At 38.6% G+C, this 19,799-nt stretch overlaps 1 protein-coding gene across 7 annotated transcripts in view; it reads left to right on the top strand.

The window, feature by feature from the left end:
- FHOD3 (formin homology 2 domain containing 3) overlaps positions 1-18,923 on the top strand; it is a 375,703-nt gene extending 356,780 nt beyond the window's left edge. For 6 of the 7 annotated variants that reach the window (XM_041408064.1, XM_041408058.1, XM_041408059.1 and 3 more), the window contains one exon: positions 13,072-18,923. In XM_041408064.1, coding sequence (XP_041263998.1) covers positions 13,072-13,154 — 83 coding nt within the window. In that variant the 3' untranslated portion in view covers positions 13,155-18,923. The remainder of the gene's footprint in view (positions 1-13,071) is intronic. The other variant, XM_041408060.1, reaches the window with a different exon arrangement.
- Positions 18,924-19,799: the final 876 nt, after the last annotated feature.

A 19,799-nucleotide genomic window follows, 5' to 3' on the forward strand; every position in this document is an offset into this window, starting at 1 on the left:
TGGACACTCTGGTTAGATGAGCCAGTCTCTAAACAAAGAAAATGAGCTGACACTGGATTGTCTGTCTTACTTTCTGTCATACACTGTGCCTTACCTCTTTCAGGCATCACCTGCTGCTACCCACTTCCCCACACAGTTCTGGCATTCTGCACGTGCTGACTGCTGCAGTTGGCTTGTGCAAATCAAATAAATCTCCTGTATGTTTGCCTATTTCCATGCTTTATCCCTATTTCCATGGTTTATCCCATCTTAAAGTATCTCCTCTGTTGGCAACACTGTCTTCATACACACATATACCAAAACCTCTTATTCCTAATTTTTCCCAGATACTTTTTTTCCCTAGGAAGCACTTGCTGCAGAAACAACAAAACAGGATAATGATAATAAAAATACTATATTATTTTTCAATTGAACTGTCTTTTATACTCAGTAAAAGCATTAACGGAGATTAAACATTCAGTTAATGTTTAGGCTGGGACTGATTTCCATTGTAATTAATCATGATAGAATCCAGCTCTTGTGCTTGTTTGTTCTTCAAGATCTGGATGAGACTCTTAAGTGGATTAAAAGACAGTTTCAAAACAAACATAAAGTTCAGTAGTTTAATGTCCCTTTTAGCTGACATGTGCAAAAGCATGGAAGGAGAACATCCTAACTGAACTGTTTCACTCTGATAGATAGTCAATATACTTGGATGATGAATTAATTAAGTAGTTTATCTTTGAAATACACTCAGCTGGACTGATAATATGACATCTCCAGGAAATGAAGAGAGATCAGCCCTTGCTAATGCATGATGTGAGTTAAATGAGCAGAAGATATTCCAGTTAGAAACACATAAACATGTAAGAAAGCAGATTTTTAGGCATATCTCAATGATTTAGATTAGTAGACACTACAATATTTATTACCTGTAGAGCAAAGAGACCCTATTATCTGATAGGTTTGATTCATCACCTTCAATCTTCAGACTCCCATACACAACTTTTGGCTTTTGCCATGAGCTTGGTATTCAATCTTTTCAGGAACATCAAAGAGAAACTCACTTGAAAGGAATTATTTTCCCTGTGCATCATGTTGCATTACGTCTCATTGCTTTCAGTGCACAACTGGAAAACTTGTCAGGCTTACTTAGCATTCAGCAAAGATTTTAGTGAGCATGAACTGAGACACATGGTTTTTAGCAAAATCAGAAACCCAAAATATTTATATGCAGTTGCACTATAAACGTTTGCTGTGGTTCCAGCAGAAGGTTCTCACGGGCAAGGGGTTTTTTCCCATAAAAAAGACAGTGAAATGTGAAGCAAAAAAAAAAAAAAAAAAAAAAAAAAACTAATTAATCAAGTCCTTTATAGCTAGGGGAAAGCAAAAATAGGTTTATGGAAAATGTTATGTTAAATTAATGTTAAATTGTTGCAATGGGAAAATGAGACATCTTGATAGCATTTGAAGCATTTTACCTTTTGTGGTTGTTGACCAGTGTGACTGTGTCTGGTATGGAGAGAGCTTAGTTAGGGCATAATGATGTAGAAGATTTTGAAAGCTCAGGGTAATCATCAGAACTATAAAACTGGAGGAGGAATAAGGCAGGGAGTCATCCAGCAAAAGACAGATGGAAATGTCTGTATCTGTTGGTTGAAGATAGAAAGGGTCACTGATAAATCATGAAATGACTAGTAGGAAGGAATTTGTTGAGTGGGAGCTGAAGTGAATTACAGAAATCTAAGGTACATGATAAGTGCATGACAACTGAGTTCCCGTAATGATCTGGAGAGATTCTGTGCTAGACCTTTACACAGTGGAAGATTTTCAGGATAAAATTTGTCATTTAGAAGTACAGTAATCAACTGGAAGTCACTGTCTTACGACAGGTGTTCAGTGACCTGCCTACCAGATACTCTAGAGTGGCATTATATCTGAGTAAATAACATTGCAGTTGTATTTGTTCATCAGAAAGCCACAGGACTGAATGAGCCACAGAAGCTGAAATGCTCTGTCACTCCCTCTAGGTAATCATTCAAACACAGCTTCAAAGGAAGTTGCCATGGGAAGCTTCTGCTGTGTTGTTTTTGGGGTTTTTTTCTCTTATATTCTGTGTGTAAAAAAGTAGGCTCCAGCCACCAGAGATGTCAGTTCAGCATGTTTTAAAAGCATAAAAATTAAGATGAAAATACATTGTTTCTGTTCTTGCAGTCTGAGGGCAGCTTTCTGTGAGGATTTCTATAACACTGCAGGGACACATTCAACTTAGCAATGAAATAAAGATAATATAATTAGGATTGTTTGGTTCTCTGGTAAGTTCAGGAAAACCTTCACAAATGATGCCAAAACAAACAATGAGTGCAAGGCAAAGTTGGGATAAGAAAGTTTTAGGAATCAGTCTACTTGATATTCCAAAGTTCATAAAGACTAGCAGTATCATCCATAAGATACAATGTTTTACTTACATATATTTAAGTAAAAAGCCTCCCCAAAACTCCATAATAGCAAGTAAGAAGATACTACTGTTTTCTTTTCTGTCCACACTGTCTATTTAAATATAGACCCCTTAAGGGAAAATCAGTCTTCTCAGGATTAGGCTCTTGCTGTGGTGCCATCTCTGTGTTGGTCTTATTGAACTGGATGGATCTGTCTCAGGAGAATGATACAATTCCTATGAGTCAGCATCAGGAAAAATCACTCCAGTTTATTAAACATGAATAAGCATATGGAAGATATTTGCACTAATTCTAGCATATGCTGGGCAATACTTGTCCATGCTTAGAAATTGTGAGCAACACTTGTGAATTCCTTAGAAAAAAGTAGCCAAACAGGGCTATTTATTTATAGGAAAATAGCTCTTTAAAGATGGCTTTAGTGTGCAGCACTGTTTGGATCTAGATCTTCATCTGACCCTGGATGCTGAACTATAATGTAGGGCTGGGTGTGATTGGTATTTGATGATGAGTAGCACAGTGATGGTTTTATCAGATACTGCTGGAGACACTGCGTGGGGACGGGGCAGAGTGAGAGCTTCTTTCCCCACACATTGTTTTATCTCAGAGTGTCTCTGTGTGTGTGCACACATTCCTATTACTCTTAGATTTTATTAATATTTAAAATCTGCTTTAGATATGTGTTAGAAAATAGAGTCTGGAACACATAATAATTGAATCACAATTTAATGTAATATTTGAGTGAGATAACTTGATCAAACTGATTTGTGATGTTTAAAAAAGAGAGACATGATAATGCCTTATTCTTTTATCAGGCTTTGAAATCATGTGCTAGCCTAATAATGACAGCCCCTTGAGGTATGGAAACATCTCATAAGGATTTATGATTTATTTGTGTAATGGCATGCAGGGAGTAACAAATACTTACAAATCATTATGCAGAAATGGGTCTGAAACACCACTTGAGTAGGTGGAGATAGGAATTGAGTCAAGTTTACTTGAATCCTAGACAAGTAAACTCAGGGCTGGTGGATTAAATTTAAACTACAGAACATCCTAGGTCAGGTGTTTCATATTTCATGCTGTAAGAGTGAAATAGGAATCAGCCTGGTGTCATAAGGTGCTAAAATGTGGGAAAGAGCTGTGCCAAAGGACCAGGCATGGATACCAGCTTTAGACAAGTTTTAGTGGTGCTTTGGAATAAACATGTTGTAGCAAACAAAGTACTACATGGGACACTATTTGAATCCAAAGGTGCATACATTTTTGTTGAGCATTCGTAGGGTGCATTATTTAACTTTTTTCTTCATATTTTCTTTATTTTTCAGTTTCATGTCTCTTCACTTACTTTTTCTGGCTTTGAAAATGTACAGAAGTGCCAAAATACCAGGAGGGAGACTGTTCTTCTGGTATTTATAGCCTGACTAAAAGCGGGAGTTAATGGAAATTATACTTTAAAAAAAATGAAAACCTTGCAAGAAGAAGAACTATATAAAATGCTTTAAAGGCAAACAACATCACTTTGAATTTGCAATTAATTATTTAGGATTTGAGTAGCTGGATCCTCTCAGGAGTTAGAGTATGGGGCAGAGTAATCTAGTTAGTGATGAATATTTATGAGCCATTCTTTGCATTTAGAAAAAGTAAATGTATGACTGATGGTATTCAGTATCAAAGTCTGTTTGTCCCTGCACAAAGTACTGAGCCTTCAAAATGCCAGTACGTGGTTTAAAAAAAGTAATTATTGAATAAAAATAGAATGTGAGATAAAGCACTTTGAGCTCTGGCAGCTGGAAGGTTATCTCCATTAGATGCCAAGACAGCTTGACTCTTGGATGCCTTTTACGTAATACATTCTTCCATCCTTAAGATGGCAAGATCTTTGCAAAAGTAGGAGAATAAAACTCCATGATCTACAATAAATAAAAACAAAACCAATGAATTTAAATTATTAATAGCACCTCATGGATTAATAATAAATGCAGTTGAGCACAGTAAGCTCTAGAAATTGATGTGTCTGATTAGGGTGAGGTCTCTGTAGTCCCCTATCTCATCTATGCCAGAGGCCAACATCAACAGCTGTAGGAGAACAAACAGGAGAGGTAGAATCATAGAAGCACAGAATCATTCAGGTTGGAAGAGACCTCCAAGTTCATCAAGTCCAGCCTTTGCCTAAGTACCACCATATCTGCCGTTCTGTTGCACAACCATTAGCCATTAGTTCCATAGCCCATAGGACTTGCCATGAGTTTTGATAGTTATAAATTTATTTAACTCTTGAGGCTGAATAGCTGGTTCCATGTTTTCAGTTTTGTCCCTTGTAATCGATGGCACACATATTGTGATTGTTGATGTCAATACCATTTCTAAGTTGGCACACATTTATTTATAAGCGTTCAGCTTCTGCATTACAGTGTATTATGGGGTTTTTCAATAGCTTTCTTTTAAGATATCTGATTTTGACAGATAGGGGTAGACATTCTACTTTTTGCATGTTCAAATGTATAGTACCTATATATTTTGTTGGCAGTCTCCATGAGTTTCAGACCATATCTCTCATACCTCAGGGTTTGTTCAAGAATGTTTGCCTGATCCTAGCACTGTAGAGGGAGCCTGCAATCATCCTGTACACTTCTGCATCATGTAGCCTTCAAAACAAAAGGGTTTTTGAAAGGCTAGTTTAAATATCTATTTAAAAAATGGCTTGTAAAGGGGCTTAAATTCATTTTCCAATCATTATTTTAGGGGAATCTGTGAGTCATTTCTAAAATGAGTATTATTCCGATAGAAATTATTTCTTCTGGAGCTCCTAGCCTCAAACTTTCTGACTGAAACAGCTTTTTTGGGTTTTTTGCCTTTTTTTTTTAATAGAGGTTACATAACAAATTATCCTAATATGTACATTCCTTAACTTTATGTTGGATTCCTGTATCACTATTAGAGATTTTGTGGATTGTAGTATTTGCTTAAAACGGGGCAGCATTGTTGTAATACCTCACCTGAAAAAGGGGCGAGAAGTCATTGCATTGATGTGGGAAGCCAGAATTCAATATGCAATGCTTACAAAAAACACATATCTTTTCTCCCTGTTTATTTCACTTCACAAGGAGAAGAGAGATAGGAACACTACACAGACATTCACGTGCACATGTACATTACAACCCAAGCACAGAGGGTGTGATGTAGGAACAAGGAGAAAACTGCTGCTATGATGAGTGGTCCCAGGTGGTTTTAGAGTAGCTGTCACCTCATGGGTCTAAGTGTCTGTCCAGGTGAAGCCAGTGTCCCCCCAGGATCTGACAGCATAGGCAGACCGTCCTTGTGCTGTGTCTCCAGCATTGGGAGAACCAAATGCAACTTCCCATGGGCTTCCAGACAAGGACTTACAAGTGCTGGAATCTCTCTTCTTAGCCAAGTGGCACTTCTTTAATTTCAGGAGAGAGCAAGCTGAAGGTAATGCAGGGAAAACTGGCAGGAGATCAGCAGCTGATAAAGAGCAAGTGCTATCAGTATTATATCTAGGAAAAAAAAGCTATTCCTGTTCTCTAATTACAGCATATTGGCAATGACATTTTCTATATAAATACCATTATGCTATACACAGTTTTGCTACTTTTTCTACTGTAGTTCTGTAGGAAGAAGAAATAACTTTACTCCATTTGTTTTCATCTTACAGGACATACAAATTGTTTTCACTTTTGCCAGTTTGCCATTCACTGCATCAGTGAATTTGTCTATATTGTCCTCTGATTTCATTTTAGTTGATGTCTTTTACAGGTAAAGGGTTTTGAATTCTTGTCACAGGATTCATTTCCAAAAGTAGGATACCTAAGTTTTAAGTATCTAAAAAAAAATGGGGATAGTTGATTTGCACACCATTAATCCAAAGTCTATAGGACATGTATTTTGTTTTCTTTCTCTTGGTATTAAAGTAAGCTGCAAATGTTTCTCCAGTCAGTAATTTATTCCTTATTTTCATCATCCTTCCTTCCTGAAAGATTGTGTCTATCAGCATTCTAGTAGGAATTCGGCAGCAGTGAGTTGCTGGCTGACAAAATCACTGAGTTCTTCTGGAAAGCACCTTATCTGAGAACGAGAGAAGGCAAAGAGGTGCAAGGCAGCTTTCATGCTGCCTTTCTAAAGAGGTGCAGCAAACAAATACCATCTCCTGCGTGGCTTTCCCGAGGAGGCGCTGCCGCAGCTGCCAAAGGGAGCCCTCTACTGCCACCAAGGAGATTAGCAGGAGGAGCTGGCAAGGCAGGGATTTGCTTGGACACGAGCGTCAGAACAGTTTGGAGGGAAGTCTCCTTTAGAAGATGAAAAAAAAAATGTTACACAAACAGCTATTTTGCACTTATCTTGCCCTAGCACTGTGGTCAAGAAATATATATGGCTTTCTCTAGGCAGAATAACACCATCTGATTAGTGAATTTAGTTTACAAGATTTGTTTGATCACAGTTATTTTTCATCTGATGGGCTTATAGAGAGGATTTTACAGCCTTTTACTATTTTATTCCCCAGCGTGGATTCCTAATGGGAATAATTAATTTACATTCTGCACAGTCCAGGTGCTCAAGCTTGGTCACACTCCTCTGCTAAGTCACTCTCCAAGAGACATCTCTGTGTTCAGAGCCTGATAAATACACTTAGTGGGTCATCTTAAAATTCCAAATGAAAGGTAAAGGCTGCCGGCCTTAAACACTTACAGTAGATTACTTACTTTCTGTATCCCATCTCGTGTCTTTTTCCAAGCTGTGCATTTTTAATGCATAATCTGGTCTTGAAAATAGTGTATGGTGACTCAGTCATGCCTCAATATATACTCAGTCATGCAGCCTTGGTTGCTGGTGAGCTTTATACTCTTGATGCTTTACCTATTATTAGTGGAATCACTTCTGACTGGTGAAGTTAAGTGGGAGAAATTATGAAAGAGGTGGCAGCAGGATTGCTTTTAGTAGTAACTCTTCATAGTGAAATTCATGTAAATTAAGGGGATTTTATCACAGAAGGCTTTCAAGGAAGGAGTTAAATCTTCTTTTCTGCCCTACTGTTGGGACTGTGTAAATGATGATCTGTGAAATACATAAAGTTGGAAACTTTAATAGTTTCAACTACATGTTAAATATTACTTTGAAAACACATATGCTCTTCATATGCAGCCCAGGTTCTCTAAAGCAATGCTACTTTTTGTTCCCTATAATATAAGCCACCTGGAGATGAAAAAAGCAAATTGAGCTTTCCTTATAAAGTGCCAGTTTCTCCTTTCCCACTGCTAGACTCCTCTTTATGTCACAGCCACCGTAAGTAACACCCAAAGGTGCTTGTGACCTACTAGATTTCTTGTTAGGAGAGACTTGTGCCATCTATGAAGTGTTGACAGGACTCAAAGCAAAGCTTCAGAATAATAATGCATAATAATGTGTTGGTTCTGGGAGCTTTCTATGTGTCTGACCCAGACAAAGAACACATTTCAGTTGTCTGTACTTCTTCAGAAAAGTGTGTGAAATACTCCAAAAATTCACCTACAAATCTCTGTAAGAAAATCGCTGCACGTAATGTTACACATTTCTATTAAGCATTTAGGCATACTCGTATTAAGCAATGATATATTCATTAATTAAACATAACTTATATAGACAGTGGCATAAAAATATGATAAGGATTAAAATAAGAAAATATGAGCAAGGCTGTATGAATTGAACTTTTGAGTTGCAAATTGCCATTGCTGGACTCACTGTAATAAAGTCCAAGACAATCTGTTAAATGTAAATATATGAAAAAATAGACTTAAGTGTGCAAGCTGGATGTGGATAGGTAGCAGAAAAGAAACCCTAAAATACATTAAATTAAATGAGATGATGGAGCTGGCCTGTATTGTCTCTTATAGTCTGCCCTTTTTGCTGTCCTTGCTGTGTAACTTACACTGCGTGGAGTTTTCTTCATTCCAAATCAGCAACTTGCTGCTTTACCTTTGTAGCTGGGACCGAAGGAAAGTTCTGTGGCTGCCACATCTTTGTAGCAGGAATGGCACTCATTCTGTGACTGCCTGAGCAGGAGAATTGTGACATATATTCTGCCTTACAAGTGACTCACACAAATGTAGACACACATGCCATTGCAAATGCAAGAATATATGGTGCCAGCCAGACTGATCTTTACTCTTTGTCAAATCTTAAAAAAAAAAAAAAAGTGTGGAGAGAGGAAATTAGAAGTGCTGTGTGCTCTTTAAAGAAAAAACCAAACCCTACATAATTATGTTCTCTAACTAAGAGAGAAGCTATGCTTCAGCTATTACTCTTTTTAAAAACTTTCCCAGCATAATGCGAAGGTTGTGTATCTGTAGATTTTGACCCAACAGGCAGAGTCAAATTCATTGAATTCACCCTAAGCACTCTGCATTCTGCCAGAATATCAAATAGAATTCTAGATTTCATGATTAATAAAGAATATCATACCCTCTAACCCCAGAAAAACAACATTTAGTTTCTTGGTTATGGGATCTCAGCAGGCTTTACTTGTGACAAGGGTAAAAGTTACTTTCTCTCTATGTTACGTTTCTTTAGCAAATGTTTTAAAAATTGCTCAGAGAACCTAAAAGGTCATTTGAAAGTCTTATTTTTATTGTCACTGCCTCCAAAATGCATTCCATAACTCAGTTTAATGTGATCTGCAGCAGGCCAAGAGTTTTACAAGCCAAGATATTATGTCTAGTCCAGTTAGAAATATGACAAGGTTCAGTGAAGCAGGGAGAGTGAAGACTTAGGTTGAGAAATGTAATTTTGCATTGTCTATAAAACATGGAAGGAAAATATCTCCCTGCATTCAGTTTTGATGACAGAACATGTTCATGACCTAAGGTAGAGGAACCCTACCAAGCTTTATGAGGAAATAGACAAATGACTGAGGACATCTGTGTAACAGAATGCCAAGACAAGTTTCACCCACCTCCCACAGCAGTTTTTGCTCTTGTAGATAACTCAGCCTTCTCCTGGTTTCATCACACACAAGCCTTTATATTCAACAAATCAGTGCAGAGAATAGTGGGGCTGGAAATTGTGTTACTATGTATGTTGCACCCATCCACTGTATCTTCCTATGGGGAAATGTACTGTAATTTCTGCATAGTAGATACAATTTTTATACAAAGAGACCCTTTATTAAACTACTTTCATCTCCCTAGGTACACAATACTTCAAATACTAAGTGGCTTCGTTTGTGTCATACTGGCCTGTTACATTATAGGGTTAAGAATTCCCTCATTTGAGTCTGCACCATGGTTCTGTCAGCTGTTATCCTTCCAGTTGCCTGTTGATGGTGGATAGCTTTAATCTTGCCAGTAGCCACAGTATATTGCAGTATTTTGCCCCACATGCTTAGTTTATACAAGTCAGCTGCCATAAGTTTTTATGGGAATCATTCTGTCACTGAAAATATTCTTCACATCTTGCTTTTTATTATTTTCTTGACAATCTCGTTATGACCCCCAAAATTCTGCATTGTTTGGAGCTCTTTTTTTTTTCCTCTTTTTTTTTTTTTTTCTTTCTTCCTGCTGGAAATTTCCTGCTTAATCCCTTAAGTCGTTGTAATATTTTAAACCCAAGTTATCATTCTCTGTATTAAAGGAGAGCTAAGTTAGAACCTGGGGTTGTTTTGTTTAATTACAGCTGCGTATGTCCCAGCAATTCATTGAATGTTGCCATTCCTAGTTGTTTTGCAGTGGCACCAAAAATACAAGTGTGGGGTTGGCCTTCAGACTTCTTGTGTGAATCATACAGCAAACCCAGAACAGGGCACTCGCCTTTACCAACTGCTGCATACAGGATTTCTTTCCTTCAGTCATCAAAGGGTTAATACAAAAGCATGTCAGTCTAATACTTTAGTATGTTTGATAGGTAGGCATCTGGAGATTCAGAGACTTATATTGTTTAACATAAAGAAGACTACTTGCTTTTCCATGAAGACGATTTCTACCATGGTATTTTAACTCCTAATTATGGTTTCTGAATATAAACTCCTGTAGTTTACTTCAAAGAAACCTATATATTATTGTAGATCCATTTGGCTTTTCCTAGTAAACTAGTAATTCTCTTACTCATGCTGATGGAGGAATTTAGCAACTGTGTTCTGCTTGGTAGAATTTACAGAGGCCCTCATTCTCCTTTAGATAGAGTCTCAGCTCAATTATTCATGCAGTAGCAATTGTACTGACCTAAAGAAGGTTGCTCCAGATTTATCTTATCATAAATAAAAGAATTTAGCTTAGTCCAATACCTAACCAGTGTTAGCAGAGTACATCAGTTCCTGTGAAATGTTTACAAACAGGAATAACAATTTGTTCTCTTCCAGTCTGACAAGAAAAAAATAGCTTTGTTTTACAGTAGTTACTGTGCTCAGTTTGAAAATGTGAGTGAGTGAGTGACTGACTCACTGACTGACTGACTGACTGACTGACTGACTGTGGTCTGAGAGAGCTGGAGATATGTGTGAGAGCAGTCCTGAATACATTTGGTTTGACACTTCCACAGAGGTGTCTAAAACATGGAAATTCGTTCCACATTTGGTTTTCCGGTTCACTTTTAAATCAGCAGGAAGAAGAAATGTCATGTAGCCAGCCACCTGGACAAGCTGGGTCCTCTGTATTTTTTAGCATGACACTATTGTCTGGTGGCCAAACAAGCTATGGTCCATGTTTGGCTGCTGATGTTACAGAGGGTAAAGAAAAAAAGCATTCAGGGGAGAGGCAGTGCAGACAGCTAAGCAAGTGAAATACACAGGGAAATCTTTAGGTTTAATATGACAGAAATGTTTCTACTGCAGCTTTCTTGGATTTTTTTTCTTCCATTCCACTCCTCATACAGTTCATTTTGATATAGAAATAAGCATTCGGGTGATTCACTGAGACCTTAAGATCCTAAGGTATTCCACAGCATATGTCTAGAAATTACACTTGTCACCATGGACACTATGGATATCAAATCTGAGAAGCCAGAAAGAGTGCCAGTGGTAAAAACTGATTCAAAAGTCCTGTTGGCTATTCTTTACCAAGGAGACCAGAGCATTTTCTGACGTTTATTTCTTTCCTGGTAGTATTTTTTTTGGTCTTTCTTAAACTTAGCTTTGTCAGTTTCACTTAACCTTGTAGTGCTTTAAGCTAAGTACTGGTAAACTTGGGAGATATTGCTGATCAGTACTGTAGGAAAAGCTGGGTATCCTAAAAGGCTGTCATGCAGACTCTGGTGGTGTTTAATAATAGAAATAAACTAGGAGAAAGGAGTGAGTTTTGGAAAAAAGTTTTCAAGTAAGGGTTTGATAATGGAGGAACTAGAAATGTGGCATTCCCAGCTCATTTGATTAACATCAGTATCTGATGAAAGTGGTTTGACAATAAAAAATAGATTGCATTCATTCAACCTGCATGTTATCAAATGTTCAGATATGCCATATTCTTCCTTTATCTTATCCCTTTGTTTTCTATGCCAATCCATTCCCTTCTCTTACTCCTGCTCAACCCTTGAGTGTGACCACCCAGTTTCAGTTACATGGACTGAATATCTCACTAAATGAGAGACCTTAATTGTGCTAAATGATGCAAGAACTCCTTGACCACTCTTTGCAATTGGTTTCTCTAAGATTAGTCTCCTCTAGAGTTCATTGTTTCTAGGCTCCAAATATATTCAGTTCAATATTAAGTCACTGTGTATGCTTTGCATGAAGCTTGGACTTCTCAATGTGCATTTTGTACTTGAGGAACATTAAAGAGTGAACACCCCACTTTTGTCTTGAATTAAAGTCCATCCACCTGGAAATCAAAGCACCAGTAAAATTAGGATGACACTGATGCTCAATTTGTGCAGTCACACAGTCACTTGTTTCTGAATAAAAAAGGCAATCACAAATTTTAAAACTCTTGTCGGGGCTAGTGTTCAGAACACTCTATGGAAAATTAAGAAACAAGATTTTGGCTTACATTGATCATTTAAATTCAGCTAAAATGCTGCAGAGTATCAAAGCAAATATGACACAAATGGCACTAGGATGGGGGAACATTACAAAAGAAAGGGAAGCATGTATGAAAACAGTCATTTTAATGATTTTAATCAACTATAGTTATTTTTATAGTCTTCTAACTCTGTGGGGAGAGAGTTTTACAAATTAAAAGATTCTCAAATGATTTAATAGTGATAAATTCAATAGATCCCTATAAAGATCCCAAAGCTCTTTTAAAAAATTCTTATGAAATTATAAAATAATAGGGCAGATGACACTTGCTATGGACTGAAAATCAACTGACGCGATTTCAGAGAAAAAAAATCTTAAAAAGCTGGGATATTTTTTCTTAAAACTTTTTGTTGACTAAATGTCAAATGACAAATGTATTTTTGCCTGTTTGGAGTTGCTGTTGATGCTCCCATGAGTTTGGCATAGGGCATTACTCAGTGTTTCTGAACTTGAGGCCCTAAATAGATAGCAACTATTGATTTGATTGAGCTTGCATGTTAACAGGGGATTTGCAGCTGAAAGTCTTGTGTAATTACTGATTCTAATTGTTTGCATTTTCTTTGTTGTTTTTTGCTTTGTTTTGTTTTGTTTGGGTTTTTTTGGTTTTGTCTGCTTTTGGAATTCACGACTGTGCAGTGAGAAGGACACTAAAGAGTGGGCTAACACCAGAAGAAGCCAAAGCACTGGGCCTCATCAGCACTTCTGAGATGCAGGTTTGACATCCCAGAGGTGGCCACAAGAAGAGCCGTTCATCTGAAGCACACAGGCTGACAGCCTTCAGCGTGGCATTGAACTGCCAGCCTCCTCTGCTGCTCCCAACATCCCATCCTCTGTTAGTTCAATTTTAATAAGCAACAAAAAGCAAAACCCCACATCCAGGGCAGAAGAAAGGTGTGCCACAGCTCAGCATGGTGTCCAGATGGTAACTGAGGAAGCATTTTAGTGTTCCTAAGTGAAAGCACATGGCTTCTTCTTCTCATGGTGTGTTGATGTGGGTAGGAGGGGGCTCTCTAAGTTATCTGTCATTATATGAGCTGTGTTTACGTTGGCTTTCCTTGTGCCCTGTTTTAGTCATTGTAAATGTATGGCGTTTTGTCAATGCAAGGAACAGTCCTTAAAGAGGCAACATAACTCCTGTTACAGCAACCCAAATTTTCCTCAAGTAGATTCATTAAGCAAAGATGCACGGTCTGTGCAACCCTGTGGTTTGTTGGGTATTTTATTATTTTGCCTCCAAAGAATGTAAAAATGTGTGTGTACCTTTGTATATGTACAGAATGAATGTGTGGACATGTGTGCATGTATCTGTACATATGCAGTCATGGTGCGAAATCATGCTTTTGCTGAAGCCAGCTGAACCATGATTTTCACTGTGGAGCCTTACTGTTCCACCTGGACAGGAGGAAAAGAATGTCTTGTTTGCAGGAACTCAGTGTTGTTCAGTGTGATTCACCCTGTGGGGCAGGCCATGGCCTGCAGTACAAGTGGAGAGTTTGGTATCCTGATTTCATGTGCGTTAATGCACACCCATACTGTACATAGCAGCATGCACACAGAGGAGAGAACACAATTCCCCCCTCTTGTTGAGCTGTGGTTGTACTCTGCATTTGTACAGTTTCAGAGAGATCTATGTCAACAATTTTACATACTCTATAAATGCATTTGGATGCTAAGATCAAGAAGTTTTGTTCACTTGCCTGTGCCCTTCATGCTGCTTTTCTCTGCTGCAAGATAATGTGGTGGTGATTTTATTTCAATTTAATGAATCTGAATATGAAATAGCCCTGCTAAAAAGCCTGCTGTGTTTTTGCTGTTCTTTACTGGTTTTTTGTGATTATCCTTGATACCAGTGGAGTGGGTACCACAGTAAACAACTCCAATATATTTGCCCTTATCTCACAGTTTTATAACTGACTTTTATAACTGCCCTCAGCATGTTTGAAGAACCTTTAGTCAACTCATCTGCCTTTAAGTGGAGGACATATACAGCAGTGAAGATGAATTGAACAGTCACCCCAGCCAGTGCTGAAGTATTTTAAAGAGAACTGCAAACAACAATAACATAAAGGGAACTTTTTAAGCCAAAGTCTGTATATGTCTAATAGATCCTCAAGGATGCACATGATTGTGTCTTTCCATTGCCTTAGCCTCTAAGATTAAGGGTATGTTTGTGCAGCAGTAGCAACCGAGACTTTCTTCAAGCTGGTTAACTGAGGAACTGCAGCAGTTTAGTCGTGGTAACAGGGTTCCATTTTGGCTGCAAAACACACTTGGAAAATAGAGTTAAATAATAGTCTATGCTGGGGTCCTAATGCCATAGCGATGTTGCTTCTGGCACCCAGGCTTGGTCAGGTACTTCAAGTTACTCTACTCTGCTCTCTTTAAGGACAGGATAATCACTGGAGATTGTTCAAGAGAGCTGAACCAAACACAATGAACCTCTGAAACCATGGTCATTCATCACATTTCATTGAGCACAGCATCCAAGTGATGACAGAGCCAAGTAGCTGGCAACACTGCAGGGAGACCTGTGGCTGAACATCCTACCTGTGCTGCCCTCCCTCTTGATTGTAACATTTCATTCTTTATCTGCCCATGACTTGAATCTCCCATGGAATCAAAAGTCACTAATGAGAAATGGTTCTTAAGAACAGCATTGAGTTTGATGTGGTTTTCCCCTCAATTTGTTAAAAAGCAAATTTTACAAGTAGACAGAAGGCAGTAGTTGGGTAATCAATACAATATGTTGTGTATTTGAAGACTATGGAAAGGAAGAAACTGGTTAGGAAACAGAAGTGGCATATAATTAATTTCACTGTAAAATAGGCAAGACCTATAAGCATCTGGATTTTAAAGTGGATCTTTATGTGCTGCTCACTGCCATGTATTTTTAAAATCTTGCTTAAGGATGCTTAGAACAAAGAACTGAAGGTAATGGGGGTACGTGGAGGTGTTTGAAGTCTGAAACAAGAGGAAGACACCCTGAATGTAAATGGTCATGTTGAACTGTGCTACTTGCTAAGTGATAAAAAAAGCAAAACACAACAAAGTACATTTATGCTGTCAGAGATCCTATATTTGATTGGAGGGAGAAAATCAAACAATTCTTTAAAAATTAATATTTTAATTAAAATATGCTGAATGTGCAAAATTGGTGACCACTTGGCTGTTGGTGGCCACTTTCTAACAGGGAACAAATTTGTGTTTCATTTAAGCATAGTACAGTGTCTGTCTCTGAAACACACCATAGCTGGTGAATTACTAATAGTTGGGCAGATGTATTTTCCAAATTGTGCAAAAATTGTGCAAAACTTCATATGCTCTGTATCAAGGAGAACATTAAATATGGGGAATAGTATAGGTTGGGATAGGTTCAGGGGGGGAAAAAAAAGGGTGGTTTCTTTCAGATTCTCTGGATGTATCGTATATGTGAGGCAGATCCTTTCGTTTCTGTTCTTCCATGGCATTTGTTTTTCTGTTTGTGCTCTCTATCTGTAAAACTGATAGCAACTTTTCTGAGGAATAATTTGGTCTTGTTTATGCACCAGTATACAGTCAGATAAATTCCACTGTCCTCACCATTTATTGCAGCAAGATCATCAGACACAGTGTAGCATAGTAACTACAGGTGAGATTTCCATTTTGGTTCCTGATAAAAAAGGCCGACTAATCTGTAAGGGGGCAGTATTTCCTCCAAAGTGCCCTAACTGTGGGAATAACATTTGTTCCCCTTCATCTAGCTACTGGATTCCAGATGAAGTGGAGGAATTCATTATATCTGTGTGCCTCTCTCTGACCTCTGAGGTTATAACCTTCAAGTTTTGAGCTGCTGCCTGCCCTTCCATCACTGGAAGAGCCCACCGTAAGGATGTAACACTTGTTTTAAGACAAGTTTTGTGTGAGATATGGATTGGTTCCTGACAAATATAAAAATCTTGAATACACAATGTAATAACACGTTCCCATTTCTCACTCAGAGATCCATGAAGGCTGTTTTTAAACACTTCCAGCCATAATAACTACCTCTCTTCCCTTTCCGATAGATACAGTCAGCTGCAGATGCAGTGCCCAGAGCACTGTGTCTGCTTGACTGCCACCATAATGCCTTCCTGATCTGGATGCTGAGATAAGCTTTAGCACATGAAATAACCTCCAAAGGGAAGCAATCCTAATTTTCTTTCATCTCACTTGATGTTTAAAAGCAGACTGCATGCAAATACTTTCTATAATCTCACTCCCAAATGGAGATAATACTCAGTAGCAGTTGCGGTGAAGAAACCCCCAGGGAATGCTTGTGTGCCACACTCGAGAGTAAAAGATCCCTCACAAAAGTTAAATTCATCACTCTTCACTTTTCAGTCAGGCCAGGCACCAGGCTCATGGATTCCAGATGTTTTATAGCCCCTTGGCTGCTCTGTATGACCTTTCTGTTTGATAGCTCCTTGTCTATAATCCAAAATCAACAAAAAAAAAAGGTGGTTTAATGAGGGTCTTTCTTTCTCCTTTAAATACTGGAAGCAGCTTCAAACATGGTTTCAAAAATACATTTCTCTTTTTTCTTTTTCACCCTTTTTTAGTGAATCCTTGCTTTGGTTGATTCTGTCAGCAAAATAACACATCAGTTTTGTGGATAGACAAGACTTTAGCTTTAGCATAATAGACACTCACATGTGAATATCAAGGTATGAGTTATTATCCCAATTTAACAGAAATTTTGAGCCAGTCATGATGTGAGTGAACAGCAAGGGCCTCCTGTAAAGTTCTGCAGGACAGCACCTTAAATCCCTGGAGTGCTGTGTTCTAAATGTATCCTGGCCAATACTAAAAGCTATTGAGAAATTACATTTGAGGACTTCAAAAACCACCACAACCCCCAGGGGCACAATGTCATTGTAGTTGCAGCAAATGATTCCTTTTGTCAGGCATCTGCCCTGCAGCAGATCCCTGGGGATGTAACCACAGCAAGTGGCTGTCCAAAATGTGTGGCTGATGGCAGTAGTCTGTGTTCACATTCACTGTGCAGCTGTGGCTTATTGCAATGCTTTGATTTCACAGAGATGAAATGGGAACAAGGTGCCAGCCCACCAGTTTCACATCCTTCATCCTTCATCCTTCCACTGCAGCTCATGGACAGGCACATGCACTGCCTGCCTCTATCCGAAGGATGCATGGGGGCAGGGTGTTAGGCAGAAGCAGGAGCATATTCCTCTCTCCTTTTCACTCCTGTAGCTCACTGCACATGGTCCAATCCTCCCGTTACCTTCAAGGCAGGCTCAGTGTGCACTGTGGGCAGCCTGACCCTGGGACACAGTCGGATGGTGGCTCTGTGCTTGCAGCACCAGGATGCAAGAAATACTTGTTTAAGCTGGAAGGGATATGAATGTTGATGTTCCTCTGGAGGAAAAATTGCCAGGTACTTACAGGCTCTGAAAGAAAATAAACTGAAGTGGTTTTGAATCAGAAAATGTTTGGTTGTAGGCAACCGTTGAAAACCATTCACAAAACCATTCACATTTGAACAGCATTTAAGGCCCACCTTCCTTTGCTTCAACTGGGGCAGCAACTGGCTCAATTGGCATTTCAGATGTGACCCCAAGAAGTTTTTGGCAAGCAGTTCAATAGTAACATAGCAAGGAGTTTCAGAGATGTATAGTTTGATGTTTATGCCAAAAAAAAAAAAAAAAAAAAAATTCTAATTAGTCCATTTCACATTGAGTGGCAGATAGAGATATATTTTGTTTAATCACTATCTAATACAGAGGCTTCTGTGAAAGAAGAGGTTTATTTGTAGCATTGGATACATTTCTCCTTTTTAACGACTGTCTTTGCGCATATAGTGTCCTTTTTTGTGAGCTGGGAATTGTAAAAAAAATGTAAAGTAGAAGAGGACGTGTTTCTTAGACGAAGGAGAAATACTGTAAAATTGTGTAAATGTCACTACTCATGTTTTTCCATGTTCTGTGTAGCATAGTGTAAAATAGGCTCTCCTGCAGTGTTATTCTGTGAATTGTAATTTAAAAAACAAGCCATGCATGGTCAGAGATATTATCTACAGGTCCTTTTGGTTGAGTTTTTGGTTTTGTTTGTTATTTTCTCATTTTAGGTGAATTCATTCTATGTTAAATTCAATTGTCCATGAAAATGCATTTTTTGTTTCTGTTCTATTTCATAAAGAACTTGAATTACTCTTTTAAGATTTTATTACACACCAAGCTCACCTACCATTTGTGTTGATCCTTCAGAAGCTGTGTCACATTTAGTGTAAACTAGGGGGGATTTTATTTTTATCTCCTCTTCTCCCCCCACTCTTCCCACTTTATTGTCTGGAAAGATCCAATCACACCCTATTTTTTTTTTTCTGTGCCATGCAGGGTCAATATGGAAAACTGACCGCAGACCAGTGTCCAAAAGTTCTTGATATAAGTAGTTAAAAAGCTCACCTCTACAGCGTTATGTAAACACATCTTGCAATAAAGCTTTATAAAGCAGTGACTGGGCTGGTTCTGGTTTTGTTGATGAAGCCAATCATGGGAGTTTGGGTGGAAACTTGGGTGGAAAATGGATGGGAAATTATATTTCCTCATATCCTCCATGTACCTGCAATGCCATCATGTGGGCATCAAAACCACTGCCAATAAGCCATCTGAGTGGCCTGATCATAAAAAGCTGATCTTTCACACCTAGTTCCACAGTTTGAGCCTAATTCCTAATCTTGAGTGAGGACAGTGAAAATGTGTCTCTGGTTCTCCAGGCTTTCAGTACTCCAGCCCTACAAATCCTCACTTAAACATACATGGGACTGCCATCAGCTTGGAGTTGGTTCCTGCCTAAAAAATACTCTCTGCAGAGTGCACAGCATAGAGGTACGGGATTTACGGAAGCAAACATCAATAAGATGAAAGACAACCTCTATGTGGGGGAGCTTTTCACATTGCCTCTGCAACAAAATGTGAAACACTGTCCCTGGCAGAGCTTCAGAGCTGTAAAGGTGGTCTGTAAACAAGATTTGCCTTCAACTTGGCTGAAATACTTTTCATGTATCATTGTGGAATGTATTTTTCTGGTGGCTGCCTATGAGCATGCCTGGAGAGGCAGTAGTCTTGCAGTTTTCTCTCTTTGCTGGACTCTGAGGCTTTCTTTTACTGCTATTTCCCAGCACTGGAGAGAGCCCCTACAGGAGCTGAGCTGAGCTCTGCCTGAGGGTTCAATGATTATGGTGACAAGGGGGTCAAAGTGACTTGTAGGAACTCAAAATGCTCAGACTTCCACTGCTAGTCGTGGGAAAAAGCAACTCACAATTGCTCTTTTGAGTTGCACATGTAATGAGGTCAAAACATATTATTCAAAGACAGCTGCACAGGTTC

Source organism: Onychostruthus taczanowskii, unplaced genomic scaffold (assembly GCF_017590055.1).
Source record: "Onychostruthus taczanowskii isolate IOZ18803 unplaced genomic scaffold, ASM1759005v1 scaffold29, whole genome shotgun sequence".
In the NCBI taxonomy this organism is placed as follows: Eukaryota; Metazoa; Chordata; class Aves; order Passeriformes; family Passeridae; genus Onychostruthus; species Onychostruthus taczanowskii.